The following is a 13,970-nucleotide window of genomic DNA, read 5'->3' as shown; positions in this document are numbered from 1 at the left end:
AGTTGTTCAATCAAACGTTTCTATGAAGAGGAGTTTAACCTTTGGGAAGGAGGGCGCTTCCATGATCCTGACTGAGAAGGGTGTTGGCCAGTTATCCGGGGGGCTCCCAGCTGTCTCTCGATGGGTATGAACTCCTTGCGGTTCTTTCAAAACAGGGTTAGATGAGATGTTGTATGGGCTACAAGCCGATAAATTATTGGTTGCACTACGATTTTATCTTGTCTTGGACGTACAAGAGAAGGGCCCAGACTTCTTCCTTCTGTTCTGGATGGTAACCTCAAAGGGGATCTCCCAAATACGGTGTAGACCATGTGGTTGACTGTTGTACTGCAGCAGCTTTCTTTGCCCATTAGTGGAAAAAAGCGCACCTGATGTGGTCAAAATCGAGATTATTGATGCAGTTTTGGTCCGCATCAGATGGGCCCGCCGCAGATTATAAAAATTAACTGATCCGGTCCAAAACTGGATCAGTTAATTTTTTTAAATGATGCGGTTCTTGACATGACCGCATCAGTTTATTACCTTTGACTATAAAAAAAATACTGCATACAAAGCAAATAGTGCTTGTATGCAGTTCCTGGTCATTGTTCTTACTTTTGTTGGCACGAATTTCTAAGACAAAATCCCAGCAAGTAACAACTATCATAAAAAACATCCAACCCAGGGAATTCATTATACAAGAATATAACCAAATAAAAATACATTATACATTATACAAGCTAATTACCAAATAAACTATCAACAAAAAAATACATTATACAAGAATATAACCAAATAAAAATACAAAATTAAAAAATGAAATGATAAATAAAACTTAAAAAAAAAAATTTAACCGAAAACTTATACAAGAATATAACCAAAAAAATCGAACAAAATACGGAAATTTTTGATGAGAGGAGCGACGAGCGACGGACAGACGAGCGACGGAGTTGATGACAGCGACGAGCGATGGAGAGACAAATTTTTGATGAGTAATGAGAGGAGAGACGAGATTTGGTTGTTGATGATGAAAACGACGGTCTTGATGACAAATTTTTGATGGGAGTTGATGATCAAAACGACGGTGTTGATGACAAATTTTTGATGCGAGGGAGTTGTTGAGAGGGGGAAGAGGAGAGGGGGCTGATGAGAGGAGTTTTAGGGTTTGTAAGAGGAGAGGGGGAAGAGGCGCGGTTATGAGAGAGATGGGAGAGGGTTATGAGAGAGGGGGAGAGAGGAGAGGGGAGAGGTTTTTAGGGTTTGGAGTATAAGGAGCGGACTAGGTTGGGGTTATAAGGGAAAGGAGCGGACTGGGTTGGGGTTATAAGGGAAAGGAGCTGACTAGGTTGGGGTTATAAGGGAAAGGAGCTGACTATGTTAGGTTATAAGGGAAAGGAACGGACTGGGCTGAGGTTTCGTTTTTTTATATAAAAAAAAATCTGATGCGGTCCTAGGAACCACATAGTTTTTTAATCTGATGCGTTCCACAAGAGGACAGCATCAAATTTTCCTCCTAGTTTTCCTTCCCATGTTTTAAATTGATTTTGTGATGCGGTCTGTTACTAAATGACATGTGAGGTTTTTTCCACTAGTGGCCTCTAAGCTCTCACGAATAACATCTGTTTTCATTCGGTGTCCATTTGGACGAGCATCTTCTTGGGTCCTAACTACCAGGTTCCAGTCCATCTTCCTTCGCTGCTAACTGCCTTCTGGCTGTCCTCCTAGAGGGTTCCTGACGAGCAGGTCGGCTTGGACTTAGATGATTCTACTGGTAACTTCCTCTAAGAGGAACTGGACTGTTAGCAATTGGATCTGGATTGACCTGAAAAAACAGCATATTGTTCTTGATCTCTTCCTCGACGACTGTCGCCATTTTAGTAAGGAAGTCATTCGGGACGTTCTCCAGATGAGCAGCAGTCACTGGTCATTCAAGTTTTTCCTAGATGACGGGTACATGGCTCTGTCCACGAACATTAACTATGGACGGTGGTCTATCCCTCCCTCAAGGTGGTCTCTCATCGTCTATTGTATCTTCAACTCGAATCTGAAAACATCGATTCTTGCCATATTGGACGAGTGACAATCAGTCATAGCTGCTTCCACCCACAAGCGGCGCCAAATGTTGTGTACTTGACCGGCAAGTAAACTCCTATCTTTCTATCTGTTCTTTAATGGAGAATTGTGCAATGAATTCTGAATCTCGTAACCACAACCTGAGCTCCATTCGCAATCCTACAAAACAAGGGACCAACCCCGGGGGTTTGGGTGGTGGTTCCCCCTCCGAAGCTTAAGTCAGATATCGGAAGTTAAAAGGAAAATAGAGATAGAGAGAGAAAGGGAAAGAGTATTTTCACATAGTGTGGGCACACTGTTCAAAACAAAGTTACCTTTCTCTTGCTTTCAAGGGGAAAATTATAGCGTTGGGGTTTTGAATGTTGTCATTTGAGGTCACCCTAAAATAAGGGCACCTGATTGGTCAGGCAATCAGATCTCGGCACGTGGCAGACAATGATTGGGTAATAAACACTAGCCAATCATATGCGTTTTTTGGGATTTTGGCCCTGAATATTCTTTCAGGCCAAAGGTTGGCTTTTACTCCTGTAACACCCCCAAATTTCTCTCTTTTTGAAGAATATATTTTAATATAAAACACTTGAGAAACTTGAGAGTATAACCACCACGTGATAACATTAAAGGCTAAAACTACTAACTACTAATTTAATAATGCAGCGGAACTAATAATAATTTCTCTTTATTGGTAAATAAAAATTTATTGTTGCTACTATGAAAAAGGTAATTATAAAAATAATAACTACTAAACTAAGCTATGTATTACTCCTCACTACCCCCCCCCCCGATGTGAAGTATGCATCAATCAACCTGTAAATTTTGCTCGCCAAAAGGGTCATCACAGTGACAAAGCTATAAAACAGACAAACAAAACGCGTGTCAGTAAAAATACTGAGTACATGTATATACGAAAATTGAAATACTTTATTGAACATTCAAAATATTTTTATAAACCTTCCTTGGATACTTGTAATACTTGTATAACATAAAGTATATAACTTTAATAAAACTCTTTTTCCTTGCCTATGTACCCTTCCTAAAGTGTGCACACCCCCCAAGTTTAGTATTCCTTAATGAGTCTATTAAGAGGGGAACTACCTTGTTCACATGACTTATACAAAAAGTACATGGGTAAAATATAATAGCATAGCGTTCTTGTTAGTAAATTACAAGCCGTTGTCTCTTTATAATTGTGATCATAAAAGATTATATAATTAATAAAATTCTTTTGAAAATAATCTTCCTTTAAAAAAATAATAATTTTTATAACTTAACCATATAAAGATATAAGATTAATAACTTATTCATAAATCATCTTGGAAATTTTTATCGAAATAATAATTTTTATGGTACTAACAAATAACATAGCAACAAATAATCATGCACGCATATGGTATATATATGCTGTAAGAAACTTGGAATTGCAAAATATGCCATGCGAGTAATTAGCTGACGCAACTAAGCCACTAAGAAATCTCAACATCACACTGATGTGATTAATAAGTTTGACATAGTAATAAAACAACAAGGGATCATAATACAAAGGTCCACATCATCTTTAACATAGTCTTGATCATCACATCACTAATAACTCATACGTATCGTACCAATATTATATTGTTCATCGCAAGATCTAAATAAAGCATCTAAATTTAAGATAATAAACCTAGAAACATGATACTACGCATGCCAAATACTAATTAAAAATCTACATATACACGCACCTTGAAAGATTAATAATTGCTAGGGAGGAAGAGGAAGGTAGGCTAAGAGAGAGAGAGTTTAAACTTGAGAAAAGATATTTACTTCCTTCGTTTCCTAAAGATCTTCCTTGTTAGTGTTCCTACTGATACCAAAGATGATCCATTTGTGTGGGGTGTAAGGTAGGTAAAGTAGGAGAGAGAATGGGGTTAAGATAAATAAACAAATAAAAAGGGGTTAAAGTATGAGGGAGAAAGGGGGTAAAATTGAATTAATAATGTAATGGTGGATCATATGATAGGGACATGAGAGGGTAAAAAGGAAAAAAAAATCCAAACAAGAAATAAGTTTCTTTATATAAACCTTTTTGTTTTTTTTTTTATTTTTGTAATTCTTTTAAGATTTTCTTTTAAGAAAATCTTCAACTAATAAAATAACTACTTGGATTATAAGTTGTAAACTTAGGCCCAATATATAATTTGTGCTAAAATTTATTTGAAAACCCCATAATATATCATAAAAGCTTATTTAAAACCTTTATAATTAATAATAAACTTCTTTAATAAGTACAACCCTTTTAAAAATTATAATTAACAACTTACTAAAAATACGGAGTATTACAACTCCTTTCTCAGTAAAACTCAGAGTTTAAAACTTTTTTTTACTCCTTTTGATGGGACACGTGGATGCTCTTGATGGATCCACGTGTATCCTGGAGAGCCGTTGATTGTTTAGGTTACAACATCAGTTACTAAGTGAATTAAAGAATGTGAAAACTGATTAGATTAAATTGGTCATTAAATAGATTAAAGTGATCACTAAATAGATTAAAGTAGTCACTATATTCAGAAAGGTGCCCCCGTTCTCTTCTTAATATTGGGCTTGGACCGCGCCTACTTTTAGATTAAAAGTAGTTGGCCTCTTACAAGACCGTCATTTTTTATAGTCGAACTTTAAAACCTTTGACGAAATATTCTCACTGATATATATTAATAAACATACTCATGTGATGTGGGATCTTGTTAGATTCGTGTCAATATGTAGTTTAATAATAAGAATTTTTTACCAATTTTATAAATACGTAACTTATAAAAATATTGATGGCCAAATATACGTGCTGGAGATTGTGCAAAAAGAATCGGGAATTGAACTATATTTAGGACACAGGGAGTACTTCATATTCTTTGGGGTTGACAATTGATATTTTCTGACAGAGAAAAAAGTTGTAACTTGGTGAATTGATAAAAACTTGTACATTCAGAAGTTAAAAGTTCAAAACCTTTTAAAAAAAACATTCTTAGTTTATAAGTAATAGAAATGATTACAAATCAACGTCATGTAAAAAATGATTATCGAATATATTCTTAGTTATGAGTAATAGAAGAGTTACAAAGAATTACCATATTACAAAAATAATTACATGACAGTATGTATCGTATGCATTTTGTAAAAGATAGATGGACACGTCATGAGTTATGTGTATATTGCAATAAAAATTACAACATTTTTTTATATTATCTCTTATTATCTTTTGTTTTGTAATGTAAAAGATTGTCTTTTTTATTAATAAGTTTTTATTTGGATTAAATAAACATCATTGATATATTGGTTTGTTGGTTAGACTTCCATATTTTCTTTATAAGGTAGTGAATTCAAATCTTATTACTTAATCAAATTTGTTTTTAACCTATGTGATACACCCAAAGTGTACCAAAATAGCTACATAGTACAACTAATTGTTTGAGATCTATAATAATTAATGAAGTTTTCTGAAGAAGTCCTTTATGATAATGCTTGGTTATTTCTTTTTTCTTTTCATGATATTTTTTTACCACTTTAGAAAGTGATATTGAGTTGTAATAAAATTTATGATGTAAAGGACGTTTGAGGAACTTCATACCAAAAAGTAAATATAAATTCCAGTACCATTACCAGGGCCGGCGGAGGGGCGGCGCGACCGGGGCGACCGCGCAGGGCCTCCGCCAGTTAAGGGACCCAAAATCTGGTATGCTATATTATAATGACGCATCAAACTATGACAAGCAAAATTGCTTTGGTTTAGTGGTGAGTGCTTATAAATGAAACCCTCTAGTCAGGGGTTCAATTCTTCACAATGATAATTTTTTGAAAAAACACACACTAAACATGGAGACACAACTTCCCACAATAATTACTATGTTTCCCCATAATAATAATTACTATTGTTTTCCATAATAATTACTATTGTTTGGCAATACTAATAATCCTTTCCTTTCACTTTTTTGGCCTTTTCACATTCTTTCCCTCTTATTGCATACTTCTATTCTTATTTCTTTTCTTTCCACTTTTTTTTTTAATATTAATTAATAATATTGTTTCTTCTTTCTTAATCTAGATTATTTTGTTCCTTCAAAAAAATATACCAGGAGAAAATTTAGTTTTAGCCATCATCTATACTGAGTATATATAAAAAGTTAAAAGAGAGGGCCCAATTTTAAAAAATTGCACAGGGTCCCGAAAATCGTTGCCACGACCCTGACCATTACCATTATTTATTATCTTTGTAGATGCACGTGAAGAGCTCAAGACTTTCCTAGACGTTCATATTCACCATTGTTTCTATGAAACCAATTTAGTAACAAATTGGATGACTCACTAAGTGCACTCTTCCCATTCTCTTACCATTTGGTTCACCTCTCTAGACCCAGTTTCTCCTTATTCATCCGTAAGATCACTTTAGGTGGGTCTAATTCTTGGAAAAACCGAGTTTTCTCCCTTATATGACAAAACAAAGATGCGTTAAACAAGTACTCGATAATATAACATCAATAAGATGACTGTTAATGTTCTACCTTTTACTTTCAGTTTCTTCCTTCGTTTTATCTAATTAAGACATTTACTTTTACACATGAACCAAAGATAAAAACGCAAAAGGTAGAGAAAAGAAGAGTAAATGCAAGAACAAAATGAAAAAAGTAGAAAGAATGAAAGTGAAAGTAAAAGATTGATGGTAAGCCAACCTATCAAATAAGGAAAAAGAGTTTAATGTTCCAGTTAATAGAAAAACACCCCTAAATAGCAAAATGACCTAATTAAAAGAAATTGGAGGAAATAAATGCAATTATACTTTTGACCAGTATTACAAAATCTTTGAAGTAAGCGGGTACCTGTATATATCAATCAAGATACATACTGATTAGTCGTCTACTGCTATATACAAAATTTGTAAGCTAAACTATCCTTGCATCTTCAAGGCCAATGCTAACAGAATAAATTTTACAGGTCGTACAATCAGCGTACAGATACACAAGATGCAGCAAAAATAATACTTATATACAGCGAAAAAAATTCCTCGCGGATTTCCCATAATTCAGACAAAAGGCACCAGCCTTTTGTAATCCTTCTTCCTTCCAAGAGCACAGTTATCCAGGACCCGCCCCATAATCAACCGTGTATTCTGTAAGGCAACTTCCTTGGCCGGCATTCCAGATTCGATTGATGCCCCTTGTCCATGAGACATTGAAGCTGTTCCAAATCCAGACCCCAGGGAATATGGTAAGGGTCCACTACGGGCCTTAAATGAGGTCTGAGGTGCAAGCAGCTTTTCTTCAGCGCCGACATGGCCATTTTCATAACCACCAGACTCGTGCAGATGGGTCCCACTCAAAGAGCTGCAACTTTGCAAGAGGGCTTCCAGGACGCTAAGAGCGTCACACCCCAAAGAGCTCTCCACCAACTGGGACACAATCGCATACATATGTGGATTTTGGGCAGCATCAACTGGAGTATGCTGAAGTAGTTCCTTCAGCAAAAGCAGAATCACCCGCTGATACTCAACGGGCCCTCTCTCTAATAATCTTAACAAATGCCCGAAAGCTAACGCTGAGTGTTTTGGGAACCATTCATTGCACAATAAGGGAGCTATGCAAGCAAGTAAATTGTTAATTGTCTTGAACTCACCTTGTGAGTATGCCAAAAAAACTGTGGCCAACCCCTCCAGGGATTTGGCACGACACCAGTGTGCGAGGTTGGCAGCAACAGAGTAAGCTTTCTGATACTGCTGATGAAGAGGTGAGGCAAGGCCTATGGGATCCTTGCATAATTGTAAACATAACCAAGGTAGCAAGCCAGTAATATGCATGAGAAGCCTAGTGCCTGGATCCCCAAATATAGAGTCACATGACGGGAATGTGATGCGTGAGAGGACCTCAATAGAAACGCTATGACTAACAGTTGACATGAGCCCTTTTAGAACAAGAGGCTGGACACCTTCAAAAGCAGGAACCTTGCCACCCAGATCAACACCTGTCCTCGATTCTAAATGCTGAAACTCCCCCACATCAGATACACTAGTATCCAGCTCATCACGAGGCATGCTAGATAGTAGTACATTTTCTGTTGTTCTTTCACGGAAGGACAAGCGATCTATCACACGCAAGAAAAGCTCCAGCACCTGGCAGTAAACATGCACAAAGTCTGTGTGCATCATTGCAACACAGCCCCAGAAAAGCTGGGGATAGAGTATGACCTTTTCAGGTTCCATGTTCTCTACCATCACTTGCAGTGTCAACACAATCTCCATAATAAAGCCCAAAACTTCAGGTTGAGGATTAGTTAAACACCTGTGCAAGCAACGCAGAAGTGAAACACAGGCATCACTTGTTACCTTTGGCCTCAATGCCCTGTATATCTGGTGGGACCGACATGCGAGGTGCCGTGAAGTACATTCCATGGCCCATTTCAAAGCTTCTGTTCCCCAAGTCTCCCGAAGATCCCCTTGGAAAAATATTGCATCAACCATGCTTTGAACTAGCGCAGACAAAAGTGCTGAACTTGGGACATCAGGCCTTACAACAGTGGGGTCTTCATTTTCCCACATCATGCTTCCACGCTTAGACTGGACATACTTAATTAAGCTGACAACCTGTTGCTTATTCTCTCCATCACTATTTTCAACCTCATATAGCTCCAAGTGCCGGCCAGCCAGTGAGTAAAGTAAATTAACTAAAAGGTGTTGACAGTGCTCGAGAACAATATCTTCTGAACTGTCCATTGAAACAAAAGTAACATGAAACAGCAAAGGTAAGTGCTCCCTGAAATCTTCATCATTTTCATAGGCGATTTCCGCTAGTAGAATCAAAGCTATGTCTGCTTGAGTAAGTGAATGCTGTTGGTGACCCTGCAAAGCTGACTGAAGCTCTTTTGCATTGACACCATGCATTCCAGCACCGGAATGCAAACCATCATCACCAGAATTTGGAGTGTCAATGAAGTAATCTCCACTATCCCTGGACACGTGGCGGCTTCGTATACTCCCAGTAGAGCTTCGTACCCCCATCAAAGGCCCAGACATGTTAACCAAAGATGGAAGAAGCTGGCCTGAACGGCCAGCAGGAGTTACAGGAACAACATTCATCTCAGGAGGCATAGGACTCAATGGGCCTGATGCACTGCGCCCAGCCACACCAGCAGTACGCCAGCTCAGGCTCCCACTGGTGTTCCTGAGTGGGACATCAAGAGAGCCTCGAACAAGCAAAGGTGACATATGTGGCTGGCTGTCAGCTATAGATGTCACCTGTGGAGCTGTAGGGCCTTGAGAAAATTCCAGTATAGCATTCCCGTTGACATCAGCCCTGCTGGTACCAAGCCTTAAAGGTTCGACACTATCCTCGAGCATCCGCTGCGCCAGCTGATACACAAGATGATCTATTGTTCGCTGGGGACAAATTCTTGCCAGGTATAAGCTCACCCTTTTTGCGACTGAGAAATATGTAGCAAAAGCACCACTTATCTCAGCCGAAGCATTGGAATCACAATCTTCAATACCTTTGGTGATTAAAAAGTCAAGAACTGGACTAATGTTCCTAGACTTGCTAGCAATTGTACTCCAAAGCTTCTCAATTTCGTCTGGAAACTGATCACCATGTCGCCAAGTGACATAGTACAGACTTTTTAACAAGCGTTCAGTCCAACCATCCTTCAGTTTCCAGAAATTCAAATTCTCAATCCACGGTGCCATGCAAGTTAAGACCTGATGCTGCGCAATTATGTCAACAGCATCAAGCTGCCTCTGCATTATTTCCTCGCAAAGAAGCTGGCTCAGCTCAGGATGATCCTTTGCTAGTTTGCAAGATAGCTTATATTGGAATTGCTGGTAAGAATCAGGGAGATTGCCAACAACAGCAGCTCTATAACTTCCTGAACCCTCCATTCCATCTTCTGCCCATGTACGGACAGAAAGCGTCTCAAGCATCTGCAGGGCATCATCTCGAATTTGTCTAGATGGATCAACAACTTTGTATAAAATTAAGCTCAGCAACCTCTGAATTTCACATTTGGGTATCTCCTGGCGCATGTAGACTTCAGCCAGCACACTGAAATAACCATCTGCTATGGCAGCATCTGAGTAATAGCACTGGTATAAAACAAAAAAGTCATGTTTCCGTTAGTTCCTAGAAAATTTTTACATTTTACACAACTAAGATCTATACAAATATATTAAAAGGCGTGCAAAAACAAGAAAATGTGCCACGTGGCTCTCTCCCTAGGGAGTTTTAGTTCAGGTAATCCATGTACAATAAAAAAATTAAGAAAATGCATAGTATAGGGTTTGATCCCAAGACCTCAAGTACATATACTAAAGTTTTAACCACTAAGCTAAGTTGCATTTAGTGTTATTGTCATAAAGTCTTATATTAGTAAATGAAATTTTTTCTTAACCGGGGCCTAGCCCGGGCCTAATAACTAGTTAATATCTGAAATCACTCCACCCAATGGCCAAAATATTAAAGAAAAAAAAAAATCAAGAATCCAAATGCAAAAAGAAATATCTGCACAGCAGATACCTCCAAAAAAATATCAATGCTTTTTCACGATTATAATCTCTAGAACATAGAAGTGTTTCCTTAAGATGTCAAGTTCAAAATAACATCGAGGGATTTAGACACTGAAAGATCATTCATAGATGATGACCGTATTGACCAATACTATGATCATATTAGGGGGGAGTGTATTAGATCTGGAAACGAAAATTAAATAGAGGACCTGATCGATGCAAGCTGGAAAGAGATCGAGATTAGTCAGAAGCAGATTCTTCAACGCCAATTTTGCCAAGGAAACACGAAGATGACCACCTTTATGTCTATCACGCCCTGTACCTCGTCCACCATCACCCGTGTATTTAGAATAAGATGGTGTCCTTGGATCTGCAGGTGAGTAACCAAATGGAGCCCTAGGTGCGGGCTCGATAAATAAGCTGTTAATCCAAGATATTACTCTGCCACTCATTTTTCTGGCATTGTCGTCAAAGCAAGGTCCATACAGAAGTGAGGCCACAGCATTCATGGATGCCCACTGTATAGCTTCTACTTGTTCATTCAGTTCCTTATCAAATGAAATTTTGTCCACAGAATCCTTGGAACGGCCATGCTGAGAAGCTTTATACCTTTCCAGATCTCGTCGGTAATCACTGATTCCATCTTGATTCCAGGCAGAACCCACATCATCACTCCAAGAAAGAAGAAGTTCAAACAATCGTTTCCTTGTTCTAAGATCAAACTTCTCAGATTTTGATTCAACAAACTCAGGAGCAAGATATCTTAACACAGTGGCAAGAGCATAACGAAGGGGTTGCATATCTTGAAAACTCTCTAGTGATGCAGTCAGAATATGTCGGTGAGTCTCTTCGATGAACTTCAAGTAGTGAAGGCGGAAAACAGGTTTCCGGCTGAGCATACCAGGCCAGATTTTCTCTGACACAGTTCGGTAAATATTTGCTATGTGAATACGTAGCTCCTCACGGCGAGATTTTTGACTCTGCATACAAATGCCAAATTTGTCATCTCCTCAAGAAATTGCAATATAGAGATAATATTGACAATGTATATATAATTCACAAGTTTGGAAAAACTCGTTCAGCTAACAAACTTTGACCATCTTGATAATTATTCCAAGAAAAGGAAAAAAGAAACTAATCCCCCTTGCTTGGCTCACTCCTCACAGAGCACCCAAAGAGGTCAGTCAGGGAAGCAAAGATCGGAATGTAAGTTCTGCAGTGGGCTGTCAAAGTAGGCTGGCAAGATAATCGCCTGTTGGCAAAGCACAAAGAAAAGTTCCCCAGCCTGCCAGCCATTGATGTACATGGATGTCCAAAAACTCCCTTTGTTCCAGTTATTTTTCTCCATAACTATATTGGAATATCCCATAAGATTGAAATTCCCCCATCCCTTTGTTACAGACTTATAGATAACTATTTTTTTTCTTTCCCTCTCCATCACATCAAGCCTTTCCCTCACCAACATTATAATTTTTCTTACTTTTCAGGCTCTTCATCCACTCCCAGATACATGACTTGTATTCAATAACAATCCTTGGAACCCACTCCCAAGTAACAGTTACAAATCAGAGAAAAAATAAAAGTATACTGTAACTAGACTCTAGAGTGTTTGAAATGTCTTCAACTTGCACTGTTTTCAGAACAAATTGCCGCCAACCCCTTACTCTTGCTGCAGAACCCAACACTAAAAGTTTCAACTAATCCACAATGATCAGAAGTTCCGCCTAATACCCACGCCTGTATTGTAAATACAAAGAAAAAGAACAAGCATAGAATCACTTGCATTTCATCCTTAGAACTACCAGATAAACGATGTGGCCTATCACCATCACTGAGATTCATTATAAAGATTTGTCATTTCACATGTGAAAGTGAAAAGATCAACTCACAGTTTATCACTAAAACACTCAAGTTCGAACTGTAGCGTACTTCATGTTTCAACTCATTAGAAATCATACCTTCCATTTTGGCTTTCCTTCTGTCTCGAGAGAAACCTCATCAATGAAAGCTGCAAGTTCCCCAAACATAGTTTCGCATACTTCGAGATGAGAATGACCAAGAGCCATAGTAGCTGCATTCTGTAACAAGGAGGGGAGATCAAATCAATACACAGCATATTCAGGGATCATTCATTATCGTTTTCTGTTTCCAGTTTTTTTTTTTTAACCAAAAACAAAAATATGGCAACTAGAAAAAGTAGTTTCAAGTTTTATGTTATCATTTTTCAAAATTGACATGTTAAGTACAAGTAAGACTATATTTAAGTTTATTATACTCCGTATATCATATGACTTTTATATTCATTAAATGATTAAACCAAAAATTGAAAACTGATAATAATGCCGAACGGGCCCTCGGATATTAAAATTCTGCTATGAATCCATATTAAGGGAAAGGGTAATTTAGATATTATCTTCATTAGTTAGCTTGGGGAATAAGCTAGGTAGTTTTACTAAGGAAATTACTCTATATATAGGGATAATTAGAGAGAGAAAATTATGTTGAAAATTGTTGAGAATATTCGTGAGCTTTTAAGAGTTCATTTGGAAGAGAACGAAGTCTCTCGAAAGCTTGAATATAATTCACTTTTGCTGTATTTTCAGTTTATCATTCAAATACTTATCTTCTTCCTCAATTTCTGTCTTTAATGTTGTCTAAGCTATGTTAATTCGTAGCAAACTCATACATAGAAAAAACATAAATATAATGTAAAGTCAATGTTAGCACTGTGAAACACAATAGAAACTTCATATAAGCTTGAAGTGCCACGGATACTAATACCATGTAAATTCATCATGAGCAATAAGTAACAAACTATTAGAAGAATCTATTGTGCCATTTCTATACTACCAGATAACCATTTTGCTTGTTTATTTTTAGGAAGTGATCGGGAAGGCTAAGGTTCCAAGGCAGGTAAGAGCTTCTGTTTGGAATGTGCTATGATCTGCCGTAGCTGATCCAGAACTGAAACGATGGTTTAGGAATAGATATGGATTTGTATTATTAAATCTTAACTACATAAGGTAAATATAATTTTCAAGCATCCCAGAGGGCTTGAAACTCTCCCAAGAAACTAACTAAAACTCTTAACAATCTTCTTCATATGTTCCCCTTCTCTATTTTTTACTATCTGTAGAGCTTCTATCCTAAATAACTAGCTAACCTATTCTCCAAGCCACTAATTATGACTTGTAAAGGTACGATTTAAAGAACCCCTTCCCGTATATCAATTTATAACATTACTGGCTGCCGAAACTTCTACCCTGTCCTTAAGGTGGATAGTAATCTGTAGTGGCTTCCCGACCGTGGCAACAATGTCAGGAACCCGACTGGTCATACACTCGAACGCGGGACCTTGCTTTAGCTTGGCTTGCTGCCCCATCTCAAGGAAATTCTGAATATACAC

General features: G+C 37.8%; 1 protein-coding gene across 2 annotated transcripts in view; it reads right to left on the bottom strand.

Moving 5' to 3' along the window:
* Positions 1 to 6,722: 6,722 nt before the first annotated feature.
* Positions 6,723 to 13,970, bottom strand: part of LOC104896651 (hypothetical protein) — a 29,246-nt gene continuing 21,998 nt past the window's right edge. For both annotated transcript variants that reach the window (XM_048647605.2, XM_048647606.2), the window contains 3 exons: positions 12,523 to 12,642; positions 10,774 to 11,544; positions 6,723 to 10,144 (listed from right to left, as the gene is read on the bottom strand). In XM_048647605.2, the coding sequence (XP_048503562.1) occupies positions 7,100 to 10,144; positions 10,774 to 11,544; positions 12,523 to 12,642 (3,936 nt within the window). In that variant the 3' untranslated portion in view covers positions 6,723 to 7,099. The remainder of the gene's footprint in view (positions 10,145 to 10,773; positions 11,545 to 12,522; positions 12,643 to 13,970) is intronic.

Source organism: Beta vulgaris, chromosome 6, assembly GCF_026745355.1.
Source record: "Beta vulgaris subsp. vulgaris cultivar EL10 chromosome 6, EL10.2, whole genome shotgun sequence".
NCBI lineage: Eukaryota > Viridiplantae > Streptophyta > Magnoliopsida > Caryophyllales > Amaranthaceae > Beta > Beta vulgaris.
Note: the sequence above shows the minus strand (reverse complement) of the source record. Positions and strands in the feature narration are given on the sequence as shown.